Source organism: Schistocerca serialis, chromosome 1, assembly GCF_023864345.2.
Source record: "Schistocerca serialis cubense isolate TAMUIC-IGC-003099 chromosome 1, iqSchSeri2.2, whole genome shotgun sequence".
In the NCBI taxonomy this organism is placed as follows: Eukaryota; Metazoa; Arthropoda; class Insecta; order Orthoptera; family Acrididae; genus Schistocerca; species Schistocerca serialis.
Genome location: NC_064638.1, coordinates 1,186,724,078 through 1,186,751,836, shown reverse-complemented (window position 1 = coordinate 1,186,751,836; position 27,759 = coordinate 1,186,724,078). Strand labels below are relative to the sequence as shown.

Sequence of the window (27,759 nt, the reverse complement as noted above, 5' to 3'; positions counted from 1 at the left end):
TATGTCTGCCCCTCAAAGGTGAAGTAGTCATTGGTAAGTATAAAACTGATTACGGTGAGTAGGAAAGATGTCGTAGGTTTGGAATAAGGTGGGAACTGACAATGAAATGTTCAGCAGCAGACAAACCATGTATGTGGGGGATGTTGGTATGGACAGAGGTGGCATCAATGGTGACAAGCAAATACCGCACATTAAAAGGCGGCGTGAGAAGGTCATCCAGTGAGGAACCACACAGATGTTGGTGCTGCACTCACACTGTGCATGCATGCACTGGCAAACCAATAACATTGGCCTCTTCTATGCTCAGTTGTGCTTCACTGTCGATCATTTTGTTATTCTAATCCAGGTACGGCAATTTTCGTAATACTGTTGATATTCCGATCTGGACCTTCCATAGTTTTATTTCAATATATGCTTGTTTAGCTTATTAATTAATTCATCATACGCAGAAAAAGTATTATATTTGAGTTTTATAACGCCAGAGTGAGATAAGACAGAAGACAAGAAATTAACTAAAATATAGAAGTGAGTCAATTTACGAGTCTTCATAACGGTAGCTGATCAAATCCTTGTGTAGACAACAAATAGACAATTTTTCAGATAGTGATACAGGAATCTTTATGGAACTGCACATGTAGATTCACATGGTGCAATATTATCATGCTCGTGTTTGATAAAAAGCAATAAAATTACGAGTGTTCAGTGTTTTATTTATCACATTACGCTTTCTTTGCATAAATACTGCAATGTTACTAAAATAACTTACACATGTTTACAACAGACAGTCAGCTGGTGAAGCAAGTCTAATTTTTCAATACAAAATTATTAAACAGCCTCCACTGCACTCTGCTACTACAAAAGTAGGCACTGTTTTTTCTGCTAACAGTATAAAGCACATACCAGTATTACTAATTAAATACAAAAATGTCAGTGGTTCTATCAACACTCCTGCATTCAAGCTGTCTGTCATCCATGTAGTAAAGCGCACAATTGTAAACCCAACTATGTACTACAAAAAGAATACTCATAACAACACAACAGAAGTAGTATTACCCAGTAATCACAATTTATGATCAAACCAGTGCAAATAAATCAAATATTTTGAAAAAAATTATGAAAAAACCACACACACACACACACACACACACACACACACACACACACACACACAGAGTCATGTATGGAAAGTGCAAAATACACAATCTTAACAATTTACACTTCTGGCCATTCACAAGATTAAGGGACTTCTCAAGTTTAATTTACAAAGCACTGGTCAGAATTAAAACTGCTCATCCATGTTCCTGCATTTTCAAAAACACGATTCCAGAATAAAACAGAAAAAAGAAAAAGGCTATAAATTTCTCACTACAAAATTTCTGCAATTGTAAGAACTGTCATACAGTAAACTTCTGCAAGATAATATGATGCAGTATATGTGTTAACAAAAGATGATCTGCATGCAGTGATGGAGATTTTTTCCCTTCTTATTGCTTTACAATTCTTAATTCAAACTGAAATAAAAACAGCAATAATTTTTTTTAAAAAAATAGACATAAAAACGAATTTTCAAGGAAAAAATAATAATATAGTGATTTTGAAAACTATGTTCTTTGCCTCCATCACAAATGAGAGTGGCTTGTAGATAGTGACCGCATCTAAGACAAAATGGCTATGACTGGTTAATAGAACTGACAAACAAAAATTCCATATTATCAAAACTGTAATTGCACCATAAACTGACATGTGTGCATAGTGGTTTATATTAATTCAGTATAAATCACACAAAAATAATAAATTATAAAAGAGAGAGACCCAACAATAATACTATGATTGCTGCAGTGCAGATGCTGATGTGTTATGTTACAGATATACAATAATAGGGCCCATAATGAATTGTTGAAGCCATGCCACTGAAAAAAAGTACACACAGTTACAGTAGTTATAAATGACCACAAACGGAAGACATTAATACCATCGGAAAAATAAATCCTTACATTTGTCATAAAATATATAAAATGGACAGCTGCCCATTACGTGTCTGAACTGTGTTTGATACTTTTATACCATCACTTTGTATCAATTTTCCTTAGCAGTCTTTAACACTGTACTTGCAATCACTATTCTCCAAAATTGAATTGTAATATGTCTGCTTTCGATGTTTTTTTTTATTCCCTGACATGCATTTCTAAATGCTGATAATATGTGATATGTGGACAAACATACAACATCCACCCACTATTTGCAAAATGGAATTAAGGGCTCTTCTTTTGTTCCACTTATTTCTCTGTCTTTCTCAATGAGACCACACCATGTCTCCAACAATGTGCTGCAATCTTTCATATTTGATAAGTGCAATGAAATGTTAAGACTTGCTATTACAAGTTTCCATAACTGTGATCCAACAGAAATCATTTTGTTCATATACTGCACAGGTTTAATTATCCTCGACTGCTGTTCTTGATCATAGTGATGCCAGGACTGGTTCAGAATGTAAAGCTGCTAATATGTTAACAAAATAACAACAGATCTTAATTGAAATAAATGATCAAAAAAAGTCTGAGCATCGCAACTTTTTATTTACTTACTTTCTTGAATATTTCATTGGTTTCACTTTTACTGAAATGATTGTACTGTTTATGCCATTTTACTGCTATCCTAATGATGGATTAAAGCTGTTGTCGTCAAACTTTTGGTTCAAGAGACAATACTGATGTGGGGCAGCATCTAAGGTTGCATATGTACTGATTTTATTATTAACTGGTAATCTACATCAATTAGTATGTCATGAGCCCCCAACAGACTAGCTACAGTAAGGTCACGACAAGTTGGCCACCGGCCCCCCACGTACTGCTTGTTAAAAGTCGGCACCATTCGGAAGAAGCTTCATGTTCACTGAGATGTGGTCCAGATTGCAGCCAGCCTCAGCAGCCTAACAGTTGTGATACTACAGTTCCATGATGAAGCACTGTTGGTTTTATTATGTCTGTGAATCCCTTTGCTTAATAACAGTACTCGTATTTACACTTTGGGTATCACATAATAAGATCACCATTCTGCAACACACATTCACAAGTCCATGTAACTTCCATCTCAAAATTCATACCATAGCTGCTGATCAGTATGAGTTGCATACACCCATGAATTGTTAGTACTGGAACACAAATAGTAATATATTCCCCCTCTCATCCTCCAATCATGCAGTGGCCATGCCACGTCAATTACAGTAAGCACATCTTAAAATATTACTTTCTCTGTAAGTAATTTTGTTTGTTACCAAGCAGTTCAATTACTCTTAAGAACCTTTTAATGTTGAAACTTCCTGGCAGATTAAAACTGTGTGCCCGACCGAGACTCGAACTCGGGACCTTTGCCTTTCGCGGCCCGCGAAAGGCAAAGGTCCCGAGTTCGAGTCTCGGTCGGGCACACAGTTTTAATCTGCCAGGAAGTTTCATGTCAGCGCACACTCCGCTGCAGAGTGAAATTCTCATTCTGGAACCTTTTAATGTTAGTTGAAGTTTTTAGATTCAGTTGTTAATTAGTGTATGCATATTATTATAAAATACGGCTGGGAACTGCAGGCCACATGAATACTTGATTTGGGCTGCATGTGACTCATGGGCCACAGTTTGACGACCACTGGCATAGAGGCTGAATTGTAGCCTAATATTCTAAATTTATAGATTCTGCTCCTCTCTCATTAGGAACATACTTTACAATGTTTTAGCCCCATGCAGTAATTGTTGCGATTGTTTAGTTGGCACTTAATTACTGCACTGTTCTATTTACAGATATGATTGTGTGATGTGAACCAGTTTGCAGACATTGCACTACAAACCTACTGATTGTGTTTCGTGTATGCAACTCGCTAGGTTTTGTTAACACAAGCAAACAATCATGACACAATAATACTGCACATATGGCTCAGTATTGATAACCAAGTTCTGCTGTATTTCATGTCAGTTCCAGTAAACAATAAAAATGTAATGACTAATTACACTGAACTCCACGAGATCAAGTGAATTATTTTGTAAATGCACCAGAAATAAAGTCTTGGTTTCCCCTCATAACCTGCTTGAATACAAACATATATAAAGACCATCATCAACAGGTCCACAGAATAACAAAAATGGTTCAAATGGCTCTGAGCACTATGGAACTTAACTGCTGAGGTCATCAGTCCCCTAGAACTTAGAACAACTTAAACCCAACCAACCTAAGGACATCACACACATCCATGCCTGAGCCAGGATTCAAACCTGCAACCGTAGAGGTCGCGCGGTTCCAGACTGAAGCGCCTAGAACCGCTCAGCCACAGTGGCTGGCACAGAATAACAAGTGAAGCCCACAATGAAATGTAAATTGATAGTAGTTGAAAATATACTATCAGTGTACTAGCCACAAATAATCACAATTATTAGAGCAACTGCACATTTACAGATTATATCTGTTACGTTTGTGCCCTGTGGATACGATTATCTTAAAGAAGTCATGTCTTCAGCTTCCTAATTCATTTATTACCTGTTCACATACTGTACCACTGTGAACTGAACTGTAGTATAAATTATAGTATAGTCTATTTTTCAGTAATGTGCCTTACACGCATCGCAAACAAAACTATCATAATTACAGATCAGTTATACAAAGATTTATGAAAACTGATCGTGATTCTGGTCTTTCTTACACAATGTGACTGTTTCACACATATCTTCACTACATCCACTTGGGCCCCACACATAACTCAGTGTAGCTGAAGCAGGAACTTTATCAAAGTTAACTGTTACAAAGGTAGTCACACCATACCAGGAACATTATAAAACTGTGCTATGTAAGTTGTAGTTTTTGTGGTTGTATGTTGTACATTAGGACTGCAATGCATACAACTACAAAATTTTTCCATAATTTTTTATAATTTTTTGCTCCTTTCATGATACATATCCATGATTTTTTTTCCGTTTGGGGCATGGTAACCTTAGGAAAGTACAACCTAACACAAAACAAGTACATTATATCAGTAACAGATTTTACTGATCCTCTCTACACAGCACATCTGTTGACGATAAGCATACGGAGTGTGCACTTTAATGCAATCTCTTGCTACCTTTGTTTAATAGACACATGCTTCACCACTGATTTATAGCTCTTCAAATATCACAAGCATTATCACAAGCAATAATTTCCTGATAAAACCACAAACAATAACTGTATGATATTTGCAGTCTTTTCATTAAAATGAAAGTCATAAAAAATATATTTGTGAATGATGAAATGAATAGCTAACAAGACCATGTAAAAAGCCCAGCAACTTTTAACTTTCCAAAGGCAGACAGGATGAGGTAGCCCGTAAAATTGTTATAAATTTATGAATATCACGTGATATCAGTCTTCATTTGCCATCACATTCATCTTCTCAGGTCGACAACCTCTATACAGGCTCTATTATCCAGTCTGGAATGTTCTGCCGTCTTAAAAAAAAAAAAAATAAAGACATGTAAATTTCACGTATATTGTACATACATTAAAATGAAGATTAAGCAATTACCAAGAAACATCTAAAGTAATTTAACTGGTACAAATAAGAAATAAAATATATGTCACACAGCCAATAACTATAATGTGTATGTGTTTTACGAAGAATGAAACAGTACTGTCAAACAATAGAAGACATCATAACTATATAAACAGAAATAAACAGATTTTCACAGCTCTGACGGAGCCATTCTTTGAGCTCAGAAGTAAGAAAATAGAAAGTATTATACAAGTTCTTTCTAAAAGTAAGTGCATCCTGTGTCTTCTAGCAGATCATCTACACTGCAACACATAGGCAATTCTGTCTTATTACAATAGTAAATAAATATATAAATGAGATTTCTGTTCCTGAGCACACTTCTAGTATGACTTTGGGAGAAAGGGGGGGGGGAGGGAAGGATGAAGGTCTCATTAGGAGTGGGGAGAGCCAGCCATTCCACACTTGACCAGTTTGTCAGTAGTACTCACAATGTCAGAGCAACAGGTGCACCCCTCCATTGTGCGACACATAATTATATAATTTCTTGCTCATGAAGCAGTTCAAGCGATGGAACATGATCCCCGTCCTCTCACCAGCATTACAGATGAAAACAATCATGCTGTTTGAGACATTCTTGAAGAAAATCATTTGGTGAATGTATCTGCAATTGCAGGATAGATCGAAATAAGTTATGAGACCTGTCAAGCCATCATCACAAATGACCTGAAGTTCTGTAAAGTTTGTGCCAGATGAGTCTCTCAGCTTTTAACCACAGTTCAGGAGTTGAGACATTTTGAGGTCTGTCAGATTGTCACCTACGAAAATGTGATTCCACCAATACACCATTCCTGAGTCAAAACAACCCGGTACAGAGTGGCAGAGGAAACGGGAGACAGACACATCAAAAGCGAAGACTCAACTATCAGCTGGCAAGGTTCTTTCAACTGTTTTCTTTGACTGGCAAGGCATTCAGGTAATTCATACGAACATAGCACAATCAAAGCTGCTTACAACTGCGAGCTGTTGAACCAGGTGAGAGCTGCATACTGCCACAAAACATGAGACCACCCAATCTGAGAGGCCATCATCCTTCATGACATTGCCAGATCCCACACTGCATGTCTAATGGTCTCAAAACATGAAGAAATGCACTGGACTCAAATTGATCACCCTTTTTAAAGCCTGGACCAACTGCCCTGCAATTTTCATTTGTTTGGGCTGCTTAAAGGATTTCTACGAAGGTAACGATTTGGAGATGACCAAGGCATTGGGGGAGTTGAGGGCAATTGGCTACTGACACACTGACACAACCAGTTTGATTGTTCAATGCTGAGATTAAAAAAATCTTCCTTCTCCCCAGGGAAAATGTATTTCTAAAGTAGGAAACTACGCAGAAAAAAATTATAGTTGCCTTTTATTTGTCAATAAATATTTTTTAAACTAAAATCCTGTTTATATTTGATTTACCATCATACTCAGTTTTCATATGTTTCTTTGGTCACTATCTTAACATACATTTTTTTTAAAATTTCCCTTCTCCTCTACATCTACATATACTCTGAAAACCACTGACATGCAAGACAGAGGTCTTTTCACTGTACCACACATGAGGATTTATTTCCTTACCAATCACATATGGAGCATGGGAAGAATAACTGTGTAAATGCTTCTGCTTGTCTTGTAATTAGTATAATGTTATCTTTGCAGTCACTGTGGAAGTTTTATGTAGCAGGATGTGGTATATCCCTAGATTTTCCATGGACTACTGGTTGTAAGTAGGCATCCACAGTATATTTAATGCCTGTCATCAAGCAGCTGCCGGTTTAAGTTCTTCAGCAATTCTATATGCTCTCCTGAGAGGCAAAAAAACCTCTATAATCATTTGTGCTGCCCTTCTTTGTACACTTTAAATACCCCTGGTTAGTCCTATTTGGTGTGAATCCCACATTCTTGGGCAATATACTAGAATGAGCCACACAACTGTTTTGTGAGCAATCTCCTTTACAAACTAAATGCATTTTCCCATTAACGTACCAAAGAACCTTTCTGCCATCTGGTTTACATACAATTGTATCATTTCATTTCATATACCCACAAATTCCTATGCCTAGGTGTTCGTATGAGTTAACTGATTCCAACTGTTACTCACTGATGTACAGGGTGGGCAAGACAAAACTGAACCAAAAAATATTTACTGCATGATGACACAGAATTAACCCTTGTTAATTAACATCACTGAAAATGCTGGAAATGACCACCAATGACGCTTATGCAGTGCCTCACTCAAATTATCAAGCTGAGAGAGAGAAGCATAGCAGCTTTGCCTGAGGGACAACAGTAATAGAGCACTTTCAATGTGCTGCTGTAGCTCTTCCAATGTGTGACAATATTTTGAGTATTTTGTCCCACATGTAAAAATCACAGGGAGAGAAATAAGGTGATCGAGGTGGCTAAGAGACTGCATTGCCTCTGCTGATTGTCCTCTCTTCGCTAAATACCTCATGCAATGTGTCGAGGCTGTCAAGGTGGCATGTGCTGCTGCTCCACCTTGCTAAAATCCCTACGGTCTTTCATCTTCTGAGAGTTGCTCCACATAAGAATTAAGCAGTTTCTGGACATACTGATTAGCAATAACAGTTTGTCAAAAGCACTGTGTTACGATGCGGGGACTGGGCAATGTGCACGAAGCATCAATCCTGAGATTATGCGCAACAGCCCTTCAGAATACTGACAGGGTTTTCTGATGCTTAATGGCACATGGTCTGTGAGTTCACATATTCTGACAGATTGAACCAGGCTTCATCTCAAGAAATGAAAAACCGAGGATCCAAACGTCCTAATTCCAATTCACTTAGAAACCACTGGCACAACTCAACATTTGAAAGTTTGTCTGGTCACTTTAACTAGGGCACAAGAGAAAATTTTCTGTGATGGCTAGTTCTCCTGTTCATTACCAAGGAATGTGGAATGTAGTTTATTCGTCTCATAACGTACAATTACAAATCAAAGATTTTTGTACAGGAGACAAGTCAAATTACTCTAAAAAAAATAGGCTTATGGTAAGTAACATATTTCAGCAGGCATTTCTGCATTTTTACACAAGAACAATTTAACAAGAATGTACATAACACTTATGGTCATTTTGCAGCTTGCAATACAATTTATACGATATATTAACAATTTATTATACAATAAATAATCTTTATTGTTTCTCTTCTTTTCAAATTACCAAACTGTCTTGCATGAATCCTTCAATTTAATAACAACATTTTTCCACTGGTGTACTAAATAACAATCTTTTTCATGGGTCACACTCCATATTTAACAGATTTTTTTAATTTAATTTATTGTAAATTTTTAATCTCATGTACAATGGTGTTTGAGCATAAAGTTTTAAATTATGAGAGGGAAGTTTGAAGCTGTGTCTGTGGCGAGTACTGTAATTGTGGTTGAAATGAAAATTGTCAAGTGAGTTTTGATTTTTATACATGAAAATAAAAATTTCGTAGATGTACAGAGAAGGAATGGTTATTATTTTTAATTTTTTAAATAATGGGCCACATAATATTCTTTTTTGGACTAAACAAATGTTTCTTATGATTCTCTTTTGAAGTGTAAGTAATCTCGGGCTGTTCGTAGAGTTTCCCCAGAAAATTATTCCGTATCGAATTATAGTCTCTAAGTAGCTGTGGTAGACTATCTACCTGGTGTCCATAAGGGTGGAACCACATAAGACATTCATCGCATAAGCTAGGCTGTTTAGTTTGTTTGCTAAGAAGTCTATATGTGCCTTCCAATTTAAATTGTTGTCAAGTTTTAGACCTAGAAATTTTACATAACTTGCTTCAGTCATTTCCTGATCACTATGCACTATGGGAGATACTGATGATTTTTTAGCACTGAACTGCACTAATTGTGTTTTTGTGACATTGAGTTTTAATCCATTGTGCTGAAGCCATAATGCTAGGTTTCCCATTATATTTTCCACAGTATCATGAATTTGTTCTAAATTATCATTTTCAATTAAAACTGAGATGTCATCTGCAAATAAAACGGAGTGAACATCAATGTTTACAGGTAAATCATTTCTGTACAGCAGAAAAAGATAAGGTCCTAAAATTGAGCCCTGTGGGACCCCTGTACAAATCTTTTTCCAGTCTGAGAACGATTTTTTTCCATTTTAATTTAGAATAACTCTCTGTTATCTTTCTGACAAATAAGATTTGAACCATTGCAATGCCCTGCCCATGATCCCATACCTCTCTAACTTGTGTAGAAGTAGTACGTGAATGACCAAGTCAAAAGCTTTGGTCAAATCCCAAAAAATGCCTGTGACCTTTTTACCCTTGTCTAATGCAGAGTGTATCTTTTCAGTGAATTCCCTGATAGCATTTATTGTATTTTCCACTTTTGAGATGAAAATTGATTTTTAACTATAATATTGTTCTCTAAAAGAAAGTTTTCAAGATGTTTTGCAACAATCCTTTCTATCGCCTTAGCAAAAACTGGCAGCAGGGAAATAGGGCGGTAGTTTCCCATGTCATCTGGTGAGCCTTTTTTGAACCATGGTCTTATTTCATCATATTTTAACAAATAGGGTCAATCTGCGTTAAGTTTTATACGTATTTTCCAGGACAGCTTCATTTTATCCATTCTCTAGTACAGGATATTACATTCTGCATTTTGTGAAAACCACAATTTTATAATAGTTACTACTAAAATCAGTCTTGATCACAAATTTATTTATTCTTGTAACCAGTTTTGACCATGCCTGTGGTCATCTTCAGACCAAAATGTTGTATTTTATATTTCTGAACATTGTGCACAAGTGCGCACATATATCTATCTGGTTCTTAAATATTGTGCTATCAATGACCAATGTACAGTAGGCATAAAATATAGTGATAACAATCATTCAAGCACAAATACGAGTACATCTACATCTATTTATACACCCGTATGCAATATTCAGGACTTGAAATTTTTCTGCCAATATATTCTCATGGGCGGGCAGTGTGGTTTCAGTTGCTGAGACTGCAGTTGTGTGTGTAAGTTGCATTTGTGTGTGTGTGTGTGTGTGTGTGTGTGTGTGTGTGTGTGTGTGTGTGTGTGTCTACTGTTGACAAAGGCCATTGGCCTAAAGCTTTAAGTGTGAAAATCTTTTTGTTGTGCCTATCTGCGACTCAGCATCTATACTATGTGGCGAATGGCAACTTTCCTTCTCAGAACATTGGAACTTTAAGTTTAGCTACTTAATCTGTCATATGGTTACTATTATGCATGAATGACTGTTATCAATATATTTGATGACTAATTGACAGGGGGGGGAGTAGCAAATTGTTTGGCTAGTGGAGGGTTGGTGGACAAATATGAGTGCATCTAGATCTACTTATGCAAGTTGCCAATCTCTGCACCACTTTTTTTCTGATTGTTCTGTGAAGAAGCTATCCACTTGTAACAACAACAACGCTGTACTATTATACAAATAATATTTTTTTCTGATTTTTCGATAAATTAGTGTAATCGATGTTCCGATTTCATTTCTTTTTCTTTGTTTCATGCCATTATGTTAAAGAAACTGTAAACAATTTTCAATGTCAATATTAATGTTTATGTCAAATTTCAAGCAATATTGTAATAGAATTGAAGTGTAACAAATGTTGAATCTATTGTAACATGTTTAAAATTGTAATTGTGCGTCTGGTCCATACGTAGGCAATGTGTTAGAATATGTAGAATGCAAAACCTCTGGTGAATACCCAGTCTGTAGCGGAGCGGTAAAAGGTGGATGGCAGGTGAGCGCGGGAAAATGCACACGAGCGCTGCACGGCACAACGGGCTCAGCGGTAGTAGCCGGAGTTGGGCATTGGTCTGAGCAACACATTCTGGATCGAGGAGGCTCTCCTGGAAGACGTAGTTTCATTGAGCCTCAGATATGCCGTTCCGACACCTATACAGCAAGGCAAAATTCCATAGGCACTAAATGGAAAAGTATTGCGATGCTATGAAGAAGTGCCGATACATCAAGAGCCATTGCTGTGGTTGTATGTGTGCTCCGTGCCTCGCCATCTCGCCGCCCGCCAACCGCCGCATCGATACGAACAGGTTGAAACTTTTAGTACTGTATTCGTGTGGACCAGTGTTACTTTTGTTCCGTACTGTTCAATAACAACTTAAATTTTACCAGAACTGTCCTATCATTTAATTATCCTCACAACTAACCTAGCCAGGGTCCTTTCCAAATGTTGTGCAATCCGAGTGTCCCGAAATGAAGAATTAAAGTTTATGTTAATAATAATTACCTGCAGACCTAACTATGTTAGAATGATGTTTAAAGAACTTTTTTGTTAATGAACTAATAGACGAATAACAAAGGTCTGACAAAGTTGGAAGATAAATTTGATATTGATTTAGTAGTGAAGTTTAATCATTTCGAGACAGATATAATGGTATTTAAATGAGCAGGAAACAAAATGAAAAGAGTAGTAACTAATATATTGGAAATCTTGAGCACATAATGATTTCAGTAATGAATTTTTTAATACAGTGATCATAAAAGTTTCAGGGTCCCCCCCCCCCCCTTTTCTTTATTCATTTGAATTCTGAAGTGTTCTAAATTGATTTGACCAGCAAAAGTTAAAGTCAATATAAAAGCCAAAATTTATCAGTGTTTTATCTTTATCAAAATTGACATTGTATGTGTGACTCAAAAGTGCTATTTCTAGGGTAACCTATGCCCAATTTTAATCAGATCAATAGACAGTACGAAGTTTTGTAGTAAACATTATAGTGTAGTGTTATGTATTTATGGTTTATCCCTATCAGTACAGAAAGTGAAATTATCAGTTCAATAGATTTTCTGGTTCTAAAATTTACCATATTATGCTGTGTTACTACGTGTTGTTTTGCTTGAACGTACATCAACTTGTACAGGGAAGAAACTCAGTTAATTCCTAATTAGGCTGGCGACCGTATTATTAACAAATTGGTAGCATCTTCTGTGTTGTTTCTTGTCCGTCCTGATGTGTAGTTGCATTTCGGACTTGCTTGACGTATCATTGTTATTACAGAGTGGGTGTAAGTCTGATTTGCCTCCATTCAGGTACATGCGGTCAATTTCTATACAAAAATCCTTTCTCATAAGGTGAAGCCCGTCAACTTACCATAGTACAGGCTTTAATTAGTATCGTGCCCCAAAGCGCAGTGTTACACACTGAGTCACGAAAGTAGCTCAGTCTTGGACTGTGTTACATTACAGGGAAAATGGCAAAGAGAGACATCTAAAAGAATAGGAGATTGAAGGAAAGCAAAAAAGAGCAATCTGAAATTCCTAAATTTGAAAACCAGTTGCCAATCATAAACAGTGTTACATGAAGTTCTAGCTAATTTACATATTGATTAGAGTCTTGGTTGGTAAATAATTTCATCTCTTCACTTTTAACCAATGTTGTGAAAAATATTTTACTCTCCAATGAAATCACATAAGTTACGGCAAGTGTTATACTACAGATTTCAGAAATCATATGGCTCTTAATGACTAGCACACTTCTCACTGTGTGTAATAAGATCCTTATCTTCACAAAATGTACAAAATAACAATTAAATATAACCAGATGTTATCACCAATATATAAATAGATCCTCAATTTCATGTTTTACAAACTCAGCTCACATAGGCAGTAGTCTGGAAAGTTACTACGACGTCTTTTGCTTTTCTGCCTGTTCATTCTTAGAGATATTAATATAATAGAGGGAAACATTCCACGTGGGCAAAATATATCTAAAAACAAAGATGATGTGACTTACCAAACAAAAGCGCTGGCAGGTCGATAGACACACAAACAAACACAAACATACACACAACAGTTTGTTGCGAAAGCTTGAATTTTGTGTGTATGTTTGTGTTTGTTTGTGTGCCTATTGACCTGCCAGCACTTTCGTTTGGTAAGTCACATCATCTTTGTTTTTAGATATGTTCATTCTTAGAAACGCAAAACTGTCCTAGAAGCCAAAAAAACCATGAGGAGAATAATTTTCCAAACTGGCGCAGCATCTACACAAACAGCAGCAACTATAAGACATGGTTGACACGGAATAATATATCAACATTCATATAACAATCGTCTTTCAACACTGATAGACAAGCCGCCACCTACACACACGATGAACACATCAGTGAGTCATCTTTGCAAATGACCATAAAGCAACTAAGTGGTTGCTCATGTAGAAACACGCAAACTGGCTGATGTCACTGACTGTTTATTTATTTATTTATTTATTTACATGTCAAGTTCCGCACGACCAAATTGAGGAGCAAATCTCCAAGGTCATGGAACGTGTCAGTACAGAAAATTACAACATAAAAGTAATAACAGATAAAAATAAAATGTTTATGAACTGAAAAGAGTCAATCCACAAGTTTAAGTAACACAATCAACAATACAACAAGAATCAGCTTAATTTATCGAGGAACTCCTCGACATAATAGAAGGGGTGACCCATGAGGAAACTTCAGTTTCGATTTGAAAGTGCGTGGATTACTGCTAAGATTTTTGAATTCGAGTGGTAGCTATTTGAAAATGGATGCAGCAGTATAATGCACACCTTTCTGCACAAGAGTTAAGGAAGTCTGATCCAAGTGCAGATTTGATTTCTGCCAAGTATTAACTGAGTGAGCATAAAAAAATCTTTTATTGTGCCATGGTTAGTGATCCATCCCAAACCATCCCAGTTACTGGTCTGAGTCATATTCTAATTTGATCACTCGCCATAGAGTACGTAGCAGTGTTTTGACTGCTTAAGATGTTGCAATGTGCTGACTGCCACCAGAAGACTTAGCTGTACATTACAACTGGAGTCTTAACCCTAGGACGCCCAAGCCTTTTTTTCTAACTTGGATGCCTAAGAGGGGATTGGGGGGGGGTTTCGGTGAGCCCACAGGTATTAAATAAGTTTACTGACGAAAAATTACAACTTTCAAAATGGTTTATGTATTTTAACTAAGGCTCGGTTTATAAATGTTGTTAATTGTTATAAATATTGGACTGAGTGAATAAAAAATTGACATATTGCAATACAAAATACAGATGTGTTCATATACAGTAGACTACTCTGAGTCGTCAACTTCAAGGCAAGAGACACACTTCACAATTTTTTCTGAATGTGTGTACACACATGTTTATGACACTGTCCACAATACTGTTGTGGTTTACTTAGATTGTTGTACTTCTGCTTCTTTGTTTTACCTTTTCTTACACAAATATGGCATCGACCTTTCCCTGCAGGAGGCTGGCGTGCTTCTGTTGTCACTCCTTTGATTTTATTTTGTAGAATAGTCTCCATTGATTGAACAATTTGGTTGGATAACCCTCTTGCATTGGCACTTCTTTCTTCCTCCTGCAATTTCACTAGTTCCATCCCAGCTTGCAGAAGATAAAGTTTCCGTTTGTTGTGTTTCTTTTCATTCCATCTTGGATGTTGCTGGATGTATATGGTGGTTGCATTGATAGCACAAATGTCGATGAGAGAGTAAAATACAGATAGAGGCCATCTCTTTGTTCCTCTCATGCAGGTGTACATACGCGCCATTTGATCAATGGTATCAATGCCACCTTTAGTGGAATTATAATATGCATTTATCTCTGTTTTATTCTTCTCTCCTCCAACAGTGCCTTTATCTTGGTGCAGTGTTGCCAAACATCAGTAAGTTTTTACTTGGTTTCGTTTTTGCTGTGTAGGACACCAAAGTTACTGGAGGCCTACGTGTTGGGAACTGCACTAACTCACTGCAAGTTTACAAGATAAATAACAGCTGACTGACATCAACAATCACTTCCTCTGAAAGTAAACCGATTGTTGTGAATAGTGAATATCTAGAATACCAACCAACAAGAAACTAACTTGCATTGTTGTAGAGATGAGAAATACGAAATCCTACTAAGGGAAATTTTCTGTAGCATGGGAGCCTAAGGGGGGGAGGGGGGGGGGGGGGTTGTTGGACCCATAATAAGTTAGTTTATTTTTTCTTTCAAAGCAGGAATTTTCTATAAAATATATTGATACTAAGGTTTCATAAAATAGCCAACAAACACTAACTCAAAGGGAATATGTAGTATGAAAGTTACTTGGGCAAAAGCAGGGGACATAAAAAAATTATGGGTTCAACGAACCCCCGCCCCCCCACCCCCCTTAGGCGTCCTAGGCTTAAGACATTCACAGAATAAAGTACAAAAGATGGAAATGTAAATGAAACAAAATCTCACTGACAGAAAACATGAGGTAAAAAATAGCTATTAATAATTGTAGAGGCAATTAAACTACAGTCTGTGGATACTGCAGACAGGTTTTTGGAAGGAAAGTGTTTTCTGACCTAAGATTATCAACAAGTCATGACACAAATACTGTCAAAATAATTTGGAAAATTTATATACATAGTGGCAAGAAATGTCAACAATCTATAAATGATGATTTTGAAGAAACAAAAACAAAGCCATATGCATAAGTAACTGTAAAAGACTCAACAAAAGTATGTGCAAATGTTAAAAAGTGTTGGAAAGCAATTTGGCACAATATATGCCAATAACAGAAATTACTGGATAAAACAAGGAACTTAAATATTAGCACAATGATATGTCAATGGAACAAAAACTTTGAAAAGACTGTAATACAGTTTGGGCTTTAAAGTCATGTTCAGGGCATCAGCATTGTTGCATCTCCTCTGAAGGAAGTTCTACCAACACAGTAACAGAATCAACCAACATTTAAGAAATTGTGATTTACTACAATGCTTTACATGAAGCATCGTTCATAAGTAACATGTTTTTCTGAACGCCTCCCAAGCATATGATGTGTACGTTCATATTTTCCCCAGTGTCAGAAGCATTTTGAAATGAGTGTATTAGCAATCTCCAAGCCTATTCATTTTGATTGTCTCATTTCTTTGTCAAGAAACATCAAGAATTTCATGGCTCACTGGTAAATATGTTAGGTTAACTATTAAACATTTTACATAACTAATTTTGTGATAATGTGTGTACAACCTGCAATGAGTAATTAATTAAACTCCGAAGACTGATCTGACTCCAAACTGATTTAGTTGTCATAATCCATCTGGAGATCAACTCACTTAGCTTCATACTTGGTCCAGTGGTGTTCCAACAGCAACAACATAGTGCAACAGTGCCCAAAAGTTGAGTACAATCAAGAAACAAGAGTGTACTTCTGGACATGATGTCAAACAGGCTACAGAACAATGTGGACCTTATTAACCAAATACCTGGCACAGCATAGGGTCCTATACAAATAATTATAAAGGGTAAAGCCAAATAAACAAATTTTTTTAAAAGCGATGAACACAGAAAATCTCTTGTGTAATAACAAAAATGTCAACCATGTGTATGATTACCCCTAATGAACACACAATGACTCAGTCTCCACTGGAAATCAGTCCCATCCCGAGAAGCAGCTGCGCACAGCTCACAAGAATCCTTGATGTTAACTCACATGTGTAGTTCAACTTCCAAGATACGCTTTATTCAGATCCAATGACCTCACTGGTCAGTTCCATGTGATATACAGGGCTATTACAAATGATTGAAGTGATTTCATAAATTCACTGTAGCTCCATTCATTGATATATGGTCACGACACACTACAGATACGTAGAAAAACTCATAAAGTTTTGTTCGGCTGAAGCCGCACTTCAGGTTTCTGCCGCCAGAGCGCTCGAGAGCGCAGTGAGACAAAATGGCGACAGGAGCTGAGAAAGCGTATGTCGTGCTTGAAATGCACTCACATCAGTCAGTCATAACAGTGCAACGACACTTCAGGACGAAGTTCAACAAAGATCCACCAACTGCTAACTCCATTCGGCGATGGTATGCGCAGTTTAAAGCTTCTGGATGCCTCTGTAAGGGGAAATCAACGGGTCGGCCTGCAGTGAGCGAAGAAATGGTTGAACGCGTGCGGGCAAGTTTCACGCGTAGCCCGCGGAAGTCGGCGAATAAAGCAAGCATGGAGCTAAACGTACCACAGCCGACAGTTTGGAAAATCTTACGGAAAAGGTTAAAGCAGAAGCCTTACCGTTTACAATTGCTACAAGCCTTGACACCAGATGACAAAGTCAAACGCTTTGAATTTTCAGCGTGGTTGCAACAGCTCATGGAAGAGGATGCGTTCAGTGCGAAACTTGTTTTCAGTGATGAAGCAACATTTTTTCTTAATGGTGAAGTGAACAGACACAATGTGCGAATCTGGGCGGTAGAGAATCCTCATGCATTTGTGCAGCAAATTCGCAATTCACCAAAAGTTAACGTGTTTTGTGCAATCTCACAGTTTAAAGTTTACGGCCCCTTTTTCTTCTGCGAAAAAAACGTTACAGGACACGTGTATCTGGACATGCTGGAAAATTGGCTCATGCCACAACTGGAGACCGACAGCACCGACTTCATCTTTCAACAGGATGGTGCTCCACCGCACTTCCATCATGATGTTCGGCATTTCTTAAACAGGAGATTGGAAAACCGATGGATCGGCCGTGGTGGAGATCATGATCAGCAATTCATGTCATGGCCTCCACGCTCTCCCGACTTAACACCATGCGATTTCTTTCTGTGGGGTTATGTGAAAGATTCAGTGTTTAAACCTCCTCTACCAAGAAACGTGCCAGAACTGTGAGCTCGCATGAACGATGCTTTCGAACTCATTGATGGGGACATGCTGCGCTGAGTGTGGGAGGAACTTGATTATCGGCTTGATGTCTGCCGAATCACTGAAGGGGCACATATCGAACATTTGTGAATGCCTAAAAAAACTTTTTGAGTTTTTGTATGTGTGTGCAAAGCGTTGTGAAAATATCTCAAACAATAAAGTTATTGTAGAGCTGTGAAATCGCTTCAATCATTTGTAATAACCCTGCATTGTCATGAAAAAAAAAAAATTCATTCACCACAGCAGGTTCATATGGACAAGCATTTGTGTCCATGAAGAGAAAGAATGGAGCAACAGACCTCAACGTGTCAAGTGTGTGGCTACAATACTTCATCTCTGCACTTCTGGGCACCGACAGAATCCCTCACAGTATGTAAGCTCATTCAACCACGTCCATCCACAGCCAACAAAAAATTGGTCTCTTTCCATAATGTTTTTGTGATTTTACTACCACTTTCCTACTAGACAAATGTGTGATTGGAACTGTTCTGCAAACTGAAAGGGATTTCACCCAGTGAAGTGCACATCTTTCCACTGACTCGTGGTCTAATCTCAGGTGATGCTTACTCTACAATAATCAGATTCCACTCTGCACTCTCACAAGTGGGACAGAGTAACAGTGTTGGATGTTTGGCATACAGACCAACAACTTTGAACCTCTTATATACAGCTTGTAAGGAAACTGCAACTCCTGAAACAGCTGTAAGCTTGGCATACAATGGTTATGCACAACATCATTCAATTATGTTCTGTACATGAGGCCAGATGATGGTCTCATGAAATGGTACTCTTTATCAATTTTATACTGGCAAGAACAAACATTTGTTGTATATTAGAAATGTCACCAAAGGTTCAAATGATATTTTGTCACATATTCAAGGCTTTTGAGACAACACTCCACACATGACTTTGATAGAGGCTACTGAGGATCACCCACACTATAATCCATAACTGAAAGCATTTCTGGAAGGCTTCTTTTGGAAGGGCATTCAGCTGTTACACCGTGGCCCTCTCAATGTCGGGGAATGGTGACAAAACATTTTTCTTTAAGCATAGTTTTAATTTTTGAGGAGAGCCAGAAGTTGCATTGTACTAAGTTTGGGTAAGGTGGATGTAGACAGACCGGAACATTTTTCTGGCCAAAAGCTCATGAATCAAAAACAAGGTGCGGCACAGCATGTTGTAGTGATGAACAAGAAAGCTATTGGCCCAATTTTTCTGGTATTTTTCTTCGTACATCATTTTGCAAACAATGCAGTACACTCCTATAAAATTGGGCATTTACAGTTGTTCACCTTGGAACAAACTCTGACTGCACTATGCTCTCAATATCGGAAAAAAACAATGAGTGTGACTGAATCCTATTTTGACTGACGTGCCTTTTTAGGGTGAGGAGATTCACTCGTTTTCCATTGGAAACTCTGGATATTCATCTCAAGGTCAGACCAACAGACCTCAGTTTCATCTCCAGTTATAGTTTGGATATGAAGTCCAGATATGAATGAAAATGATCCTTCACCTCCATGCAAACTGGCACATGATTTTCCTTCTGTTCATCACTCAAAAGTCTGGGTACAAATTTTGCGATCACTTGTCTCATTTGCAAATTACCTAGTAAAATGCTTTGCACAGATCCATATAAGATGCTAAGTTCTTTAGTAAGTCCTCAAAAAGTTAACTGCCTGTTTGAACGAACAATTTCTGCATCTTGGTTCATGGACGTTCTGAATGTTGTTCATCTTCTATTGACTCATTCCCACTTTAAAATTGTTCATATGAATTATAAACAGCCTTGAGAGTTACAGCATTATCACCATGCACCAATTTCAACATTTCGCGAGTTTCTTTGGCACTTTTTTGAGACTTGAAGCAGAGCCTAATGTTCATGCGTTGTTCGAAATCCATGCTGCACGCTGTTTAAAATCCATGGTGTGTTACAGACGCAGTAAATACAACCTCAATCCATCGTCTCTGGATGCTGACTGACAAGTCAGAACATAGACGCTGCCTGTTTCAATGCATCAGGCTATCAGACAAATAACATAAATGATTATAGCATCAGCAGATGATGCTAAAAAAATTTCATCCATCATATTTTTGATCACACCGCATGCAACACTTTGAAAAAAGAACTACTGAATAGGCCACCAAGGGCACTCACAACTATGAGGCAATTGATGTTATGAGTGCCTGCTCTGGCACATTCAGTTGCACTTTTACTGAAGTGCTGTACATATCCTTTTGTTGAGTTACATACTAATATATTAAAATCATTAAATGATAACTTTCTAAAAAGTCAAAACTTAACACACTTTGCTTTCTGAATCAGACACCCTTTCCTATACAAACTGCGTAATTCCCATACGTAAGAATATTTACTGTTTTCAGTAACTACTTTCCTTTTTCTTTCTACTCTTCTCTTTTCCTGATTATGCTTAATTTCTGGAAGCAAGTGTGTTTGTCTGTTGTTGAAACAAAAGACTCGTATTTGATAAATTAATCTGTGTCAATAAAATGCTTGCTAGGGAATACTTTATTATCTCTTGGTAGCAGCAAAAATGTAAAGTGTTTTGTTCTAATTATATTCTTTATCTACAAGAAACTTATTCATAGCAGAAAAATGAGAGGAAGTAACTTACAGTAAATAGTGGTGGTTCAGTGGGATGAGGGTGGAATCCTGTCTGCCTGCAGTTTGCTATGAAGTCTAGACCATAATTTGGTGTTAGCATAAAGAATCCATTTCTGAAATAAAGATCATTTCCATACTATTAGTGACATATGGTAAAAATAAATTATTATACAATGCATCAAGTAACAAAAAGAAGACACTGGTAAGACAAATTAGAAAACATGCCCAAATTACTAATTGTGTGTGTGTGTGTGTGTGTGTGTGTGTGTGTGTGTGTGTGTGTGTGTGTGTGAGAGAGAGAGAGAGAGAGAGAGAGAGAGAGAGGATGATGATGATGACTGGTTTATGGGGCGCTCAACTGCGCGGTTATCAGCGCCTGTACAAATTTCCAACCTTTGCTCAGTCCAGTCTCACCACTTTCATGAATGATAATGAAATGGTGTGTGTGTGTGTGTGTGTGTGTGTGTGTGTGTGTGTGAGAGAGAGAGAGAGAGAGAGAGAGAGAGAGAGAGAGAGACAATGATGCACCAATAGTCAACATGTTGACCTTTCAAATAGGAACATACACATGAATGAAATCTTTGAAGCTTCTGGACAAAGTGCTTCCTCAGAACTAATTGATTAACAAAACCTCACATATGTAAAACTACATTGTTCTAGTGTGATACATTGTCCTGGTGTCCCAGGCTGACTGTGTGTATGTATGTGGTTTCGTTAGTCAGTCAGCTCAGAAAAGAACATTGTCCATGTCCTAAATCTTAGTAACAACTTCAATCTAGTTTAAGCACCAATCAATTGCTAAATGGCTCAAAATACTGTAATATGATTTTCTCAAGTTCATGGTGACAAAGTGTCCTGCAACCATTTCATCACTTTGCTGGCTGGCACTGACAAAATATTTGACACCTAAGAAATGGTTCGAAATTAAAATGCACTACAAATTTGATAAATAATATAGGTAACGTGTGTCATCTCCCAGGTAGGACTTCTTTTAGTGCATAAGTTCTCTTAAGTGACAGGGCTGGCAAATATTATGATAGGATGATCCTGCTGGCACTTCTCACAAGGATATTAACATAATCGTAATAAGCCTCACAATAGTTCTTCGAAGCAAATGTTTGTCATTGTTAGTTGATAAGAGTAGTTATTGCTACAAGACTGGTGACATTCTTATGGCAGCATTCAAGTTCACTGGGCCAAAATTAGCAACCATGAATGAGTGCAAAAGCTTTTAGAGTTGAATGAAAGTAAGTGCTTGTAGGGTTTCCTGCCAGGAGCTGATTAGAGGCCTCCCACATGTGCACTGTGACCAAAGCTTGTGCTGCCAACTGTTGGTGAGACTAAAAGCTGAATTAAACCTATGCAATGCACTGTACTGAGTCTGTAATCAGAGGGTCCTGTTTCTACCATTTTAATTAAACGACAGCTAGCACATGATTCAAGGCAGTGCTTAGATGAAATCTCACATCACTATTGATGAGACTGCTGCAAAGTCATTCCAGTCAGGTTTCTCTTCCGGTTCTGGCAGTGGGCTCTGTGAGTCTTTCCAAGTACAAGGGCTTTTCCACACATGTGTGAGTACCACCTGTGGCCCCACTGAATTTGGATGCAGCTGCGCAAACATGATCATCCATGTCTTGCAGCAGTAACTGCTGTAACCACCTGACGGTATCTAACTGGTGTTCTGAGGAAATAATATCGGACTCATATAATGTCATTCAGAGGCAAACACTGGTAAAGTATTTACAATAGGATCCTCCGAGCAACCCTGAAAGGTCAGAATATGGTAATAAATGGTTAATGATGGCACACAATATTGCCAGTATATTGAGAAGTGTTTGCACATTTCACAACAAAATCACTGAAAAATCATGGCCCTACTTTGCATTCCAGGATTGGTCAATACACTTCCTTGATTTTTAGAGGGCTCAGTAAGTTAGGACTGGTTATTGTGGCACAGGAATGTTGTGTGAACAGGATAGTGGGGTAAATGTGAAAGATGAAGGTTGTATGTGGCATACAATTTGAAATTACTTGTCTTTAGTTCATAACACAAGAGCTCTCTCTCTCTCTCTCTCTCTCTCTCTCTCTCTCTCTCTCTCTTTCTGTGTGTGTGTGTGTGTGTGTGTGTGTGTGTGTGTGTGTGTGTGTTCTTTCCACACCATAGGAGTTTAAACTTTACTAGGATTACAGGAACGCCACATAGAAATAATGGCCACATTACATATGCATAATTGTGACAACAGGCTATACATACATGTGTGCACTACCTCATTTAATGCCACAATCAGATGTTGTCATACAATGTGAGATCAGTAACTTTGCATTATTCACAATGATAAAGTGTTTACTAATTAGTTTCGGAACAGTCTGAAGTCTGCGGCTATCAGTGGTAGAGTAATTATGACACTGAAGACCAAATAATTTTCTTATATGGTTTGTTAAATACTTCACAGTAATATATTTTAAAATGAATTTATACTTACTCATTGTATCTAGGTGCACAAACAATAGCAAGTGCCTCTGGCATCATACGTTGGTAAGAACAATGTGTGTGAAGATCCACACTAGAGAGGAATGCTGTCTGACTAGGATGTGTCTGTAAAAATTAGATAAACATGTATTTAAGTCAAGTGGAACCATATTAAAACATATTTACGTATGAACAACAATAGTGGAAAGTAACGGTTTGCTCTCCTTTTTTACATATATATGTTTGTTTGTTTATATTGTAACTGGATGGATCTTCTCACCAAGCAGCATCACTAGAACACACATATATAGAAGTATTGACATGCGAAAGCTTTCAGAGACAGTGGCTAATTCTGGCAGAAAGGTTGAAGAGGGAACAAAGAGGGATGAAGGAAAAGGACTGTGTGGTTTATGATATGGGAAGACTTCAGAAAAGTTGACAGAACCCCACATCTGGGAAGACTTACCAAACAGGATGAGAAGGAAAGACTGATTGTTGGGGACTGAATTATACCAGATTTTAAAATACGAGAGGTTAGTGGTGGAAGATAGGATAGTAAGCAAGACGAAGGTTACTGACAAAACATCGTGCTTTAGTTAATAAGAGCGGAAGCTAAGTGGTGGTTGGATGGGGAGGGGGCGGGAGAATAGACATGTCAGAAAAAAAAAGGTACAGAAAACTAAAAGGAAATCAAGACAGGAATAGTTACAGAGAAGAAATGCTGAAATAAAAAAAATTAAGGTCACATTAAACCTACTAACACACAGCAGCATTTACATTTTAATAGTTGCTATCCTTTCCATGTCAAACAGTCTCTCACATACAGCTATGCATTCAAGGCAAGCATATTTGTTCAGATGCAGATTCTTTACATCTATACACCAGCATTCTCACCTCAGCCTTCACTGGACATAATTACCCCACCAGTTTAGTTCAACAGCAGGCTTCCTGGGCCATCACAACCAATCCTGGTACTGGAATGAGATTTTCACCCTGCAGCGGAGTGTGCGCTGCTCAGTGCGGTAGCTCAGTTGGTAGAGCACTTGCCCGCGAAAGGCAAAGGTCCCGAGTTCGAGTCTCGGTCGGGCACACAGTTTTAATCTGCCAGGAAGTTTCAATCCTGGTACTGTTTATTTCTCCAAAAAACGACTTCGGAGTACCCCTCTTGTCATTCAGTATTGTCTTGGCCTTGAATGGATCAATCGGCTACTTCGACAAGGCTTTGACTTCCTAAAATCATGCCCTGAAATGAGGTCCAGCCTGTCCACCACTCCTAGAATAGCTTTTTGTCACCCTCCCAATCTCTGCGATATCCTTTTCAGACCCTATGCTCCTTCTGCATCCATTTCCCTGTCCTATTGCTCCCACCTCTGTGACTGTCCCTGTGCTAAGGCTTGCCCTTCCTACCGCCACCTACACCAGCCCTGTAACTAGAAAAACATATTTTCAAAGGGAAAGCCACCTGTGAAGTGGCACAAGTCATGTACCAGCTGTTATATGGATTCTGTTTGGACTTTTACATTGGCATGACTACCACCAAGTTATCAGTAAGGATGAATGGACAGGGCAGAGAATTTATGGTGGCAGCACATGATATCCTGTTGAAAAGCATGCTCTACAACAATGTAGTCACGACATCCATGACTGTTTCACCACACGTGCCATCTGGATTCTTCTGCCAGACATGAGTTTCTCAGAATGCCACAGGTGGAACAGATCTTTGGTTCTCGCCACCCACCTGGCCATAACGTACATTAATTTATCTGGCCTCCGCATTTCTTTTCAGTAACTATTCCTTTCTTCACTCCTGTTTAGTTTTCCTTCTGACCTGTGTATCCCTCCACCTCTACCACATAAAATCACTTAGCTTTTCTGGTCTTACTGATTCGTGCACAATGTTTCATCAGTAATATCTGTCTTGTGTATTGCCTCATCTTCCACCTTTCAGCTCTCAGGTTTTCAAATCTCATCCACTGCAGTCCCCAGCCAGTCAGCCATTCTTTCTCATCCCGACCCCCAATCCACAGTTCTGTGCAACCTTTCCAACTCTCCCCATTTCCTGAACCTCACCAGTCATTTTCCTTCACCCTTCTTCATTTCCCTTCAACCCCATGGACCCATTGGCTCCAAAAGCTTGTAAGTTTCAATACCTTTATACGTGTGAACACATGGTTAGTAGACTTTTTTTATCTATCCAATTATAATATATTTTCAAAAATTGAGTATTTTTGTTGCTATATCTTTATTTATTTTTTAATTTCATGGGTCCTTGATATAAATGTATCACTGGATGTAGAACATGTCAGATTATTACAGTAATAACTATATTTAAATAGACAATCTAAAACATACGTAAACAAATACATGAAAAGTGAGTCCCGAATGATCAAACATTAACACACAGAACAGCAGTAATAATGATCATATGAACAAATTATAGAGCTTACATTCTATTTCATATAAAAAGCATTTTGTCAACAAGTGATATACCAGTGCTACATAGAAAGTTCACATAGTAATGATTAAAATTACACATATTTCACAGAGTATTACACACTGTCAAAAAATTTCTGTAAAGAACAGAAAGAGCTATCTAAAAAATAAAGCTGCATTTACACCACAGAACACAGAAACTTTATTCATAATTCAGAATATATGGCCTATCCCTGCCCCGCTTCTTTGGCAGGTATTTCACTTAGCAATCTGTCAGGCCACTTCACAACTATTTCATCAATACCTAGTTGCATTCACTACGAGTGAACTGTGGGCTTAGGTCAAATTCAAACTAGGCATTCTGTTTCCTTCTTGTTGGAAGTTTCAACACAACAAATCATTTATTTCAAATCATCTCCACTCTATAAAGCAGAAAATTTGTGTCAGTTATATGGTAGTGGCATATAACATTACTAGTATACGTAACTCTCATGCTTTTCTGTTGTTTTCCGCACAATTCAATTTTTGCAATTATAACCCTCACTTGACTCCTCATTAGTTTCTTTACAGCAATTTTAATACATGTGCATTATTTTAAAATTTTATTACATGCCCATTATTAATAATCATTCTTTTCTTTATGTTGCTGTCTGATTCCTCTTAACAAATTAATGCCTATTATCTTCAGAATTAATACATTGATAAAACAATAAATCATCAGTTAGTAAATAAGTGAAATTATAAAAGGACTATGACTTACATGAATCCAACCTAATGTAATTAAATCATGCTGGTCCTGATAGTCAAATATTTCTTCCTCATTCTGTGTAGTGCATGAATCTGGTGTACCAGTCTGCTTAGGAACCAGCAAATGAGTTATAATCAACTGATTCTGTTCCTGTACAAAAGAAAGGAGTATATTACACAAAATAAATCAAAGAATAAAGTCACATTCATTATTATTTTTTATTAAAAGAGATGAATAATCAGCCATTGTGAACTGTATATTTCATAATGCAGGAGAACCTCCAGGGATGAGCTACAAGCCATTAAGTTCATTAGCACAGAGAGGTAGCTGTTAGCAACTGCATTTGTGTGCCACACAAATGTTAAACTTTCATTTCCCTGTGACCAGTTGGGTAAACCTATTCTCAGCCACGGTCATGAACACCACAGTGCTTTAAAAATCTTCAGACTGATAACTGCTTTACTCTTTTTACAAACCACTGTGATTAATTTCTCCACTCCTGACTTCACTACATGAACCCCTGTGTGACTTACCTCTGTTTCACACACTCCAACTGCCTATTACTCTTTTGTCCTTGAGAAAGGAATTAACTGTTCCTAAAACTAGTGGTCTTGTCTGCTTCTAAACATTTGTTGGCGGTACTAGGCAACCATTATATAGCCTTGTAATTTTATTGTTAGAACAATGTTGGATTTTCATATTTTTAACAAACACCTTTATGTGAACTTCACATGTGCTTCAAATTTCAATCTGCAAACAAGTTGCTGCTTTCAAATAAACCACTGTTTTTCCACTCACATTATTCAGTTACAATTTGTATACTACTGTGTACTTTCACAGCAACAAGTTTTAATAAGACGAGTAAATTTCAGTAGAATTTTAAATCTGGGGAAAGGGATTAAGATGATTACAAATAACCTGCTGAAGAGACTCAATAGCAGCATTGTAAATATTAAAATCTAAATGAATCATTGCCATGTCAGTCATTTTCCGTGCTGACTGTAAAACATTATCTGTTTAATAAAAAATATTCTCAGAATTTGTTCAGCTTGATATGGTTAGTCACAATGCACAAAAGCAAATGTTAACAAGCATCACCCTACTTTAACACAGCCCATTTTTCTCTTTTCAAAAAAGAAATCCGAGTCTTAGTTCTCTATGTACTGCCCTGTTTCAATTGTCACGTAACAACTGACTTCATTATTCTGCAATGTCAATAGGCAGTCCAAAGCCAAGATGCCTGTGGATGGGGCAGGTGTGAGA

General features: G+C 37.6%; 1 protein-coding gene across 2 annotated transcripts in view; it reads right to left on the bottom strand.

Annotated features, from left to right (window-relative positions):
* Positions 1 to 689: 689 nt before the first annotated feature.
* The window catches only part of LOC126418774 (STAM-binding protein-like A), an 81,087-nt gene continuing 54,017 nt past the window's right edge, over positions 690 to 27,759 (bottom strand). For both annotated transcript variants that reach the window (XM_050085713.1, XM_050085704.1), the window contains 5 exons: positions 26,509 to 26,646; positions 23,329 to 23,441; positions 20,853 to 20,955; positions 3,497 to 5,462; positions 690 to 3,300 (listed from right to left, as the gene is read on the bottom strand). In XM_050085713.1, the coding sequence (XP_049941670.1) occupies positions 5,400 to 5,462; positions 20,853 to 20,955; positions 23,329 to 23,441; positions 26,509 to 26,646 (417 nt within the window). In that variant the 3' untranslated portion in view covers positions 690 to 3,300; positions 3,497 to 5,399. The remainder of the gene's footprint in view (positions 3,301 to 3,496; positions 5,463 to 20,852; positions 20,956 to 23,328; positions 23,442 to 26,508; positions 26,647 to 27,759) is intronic.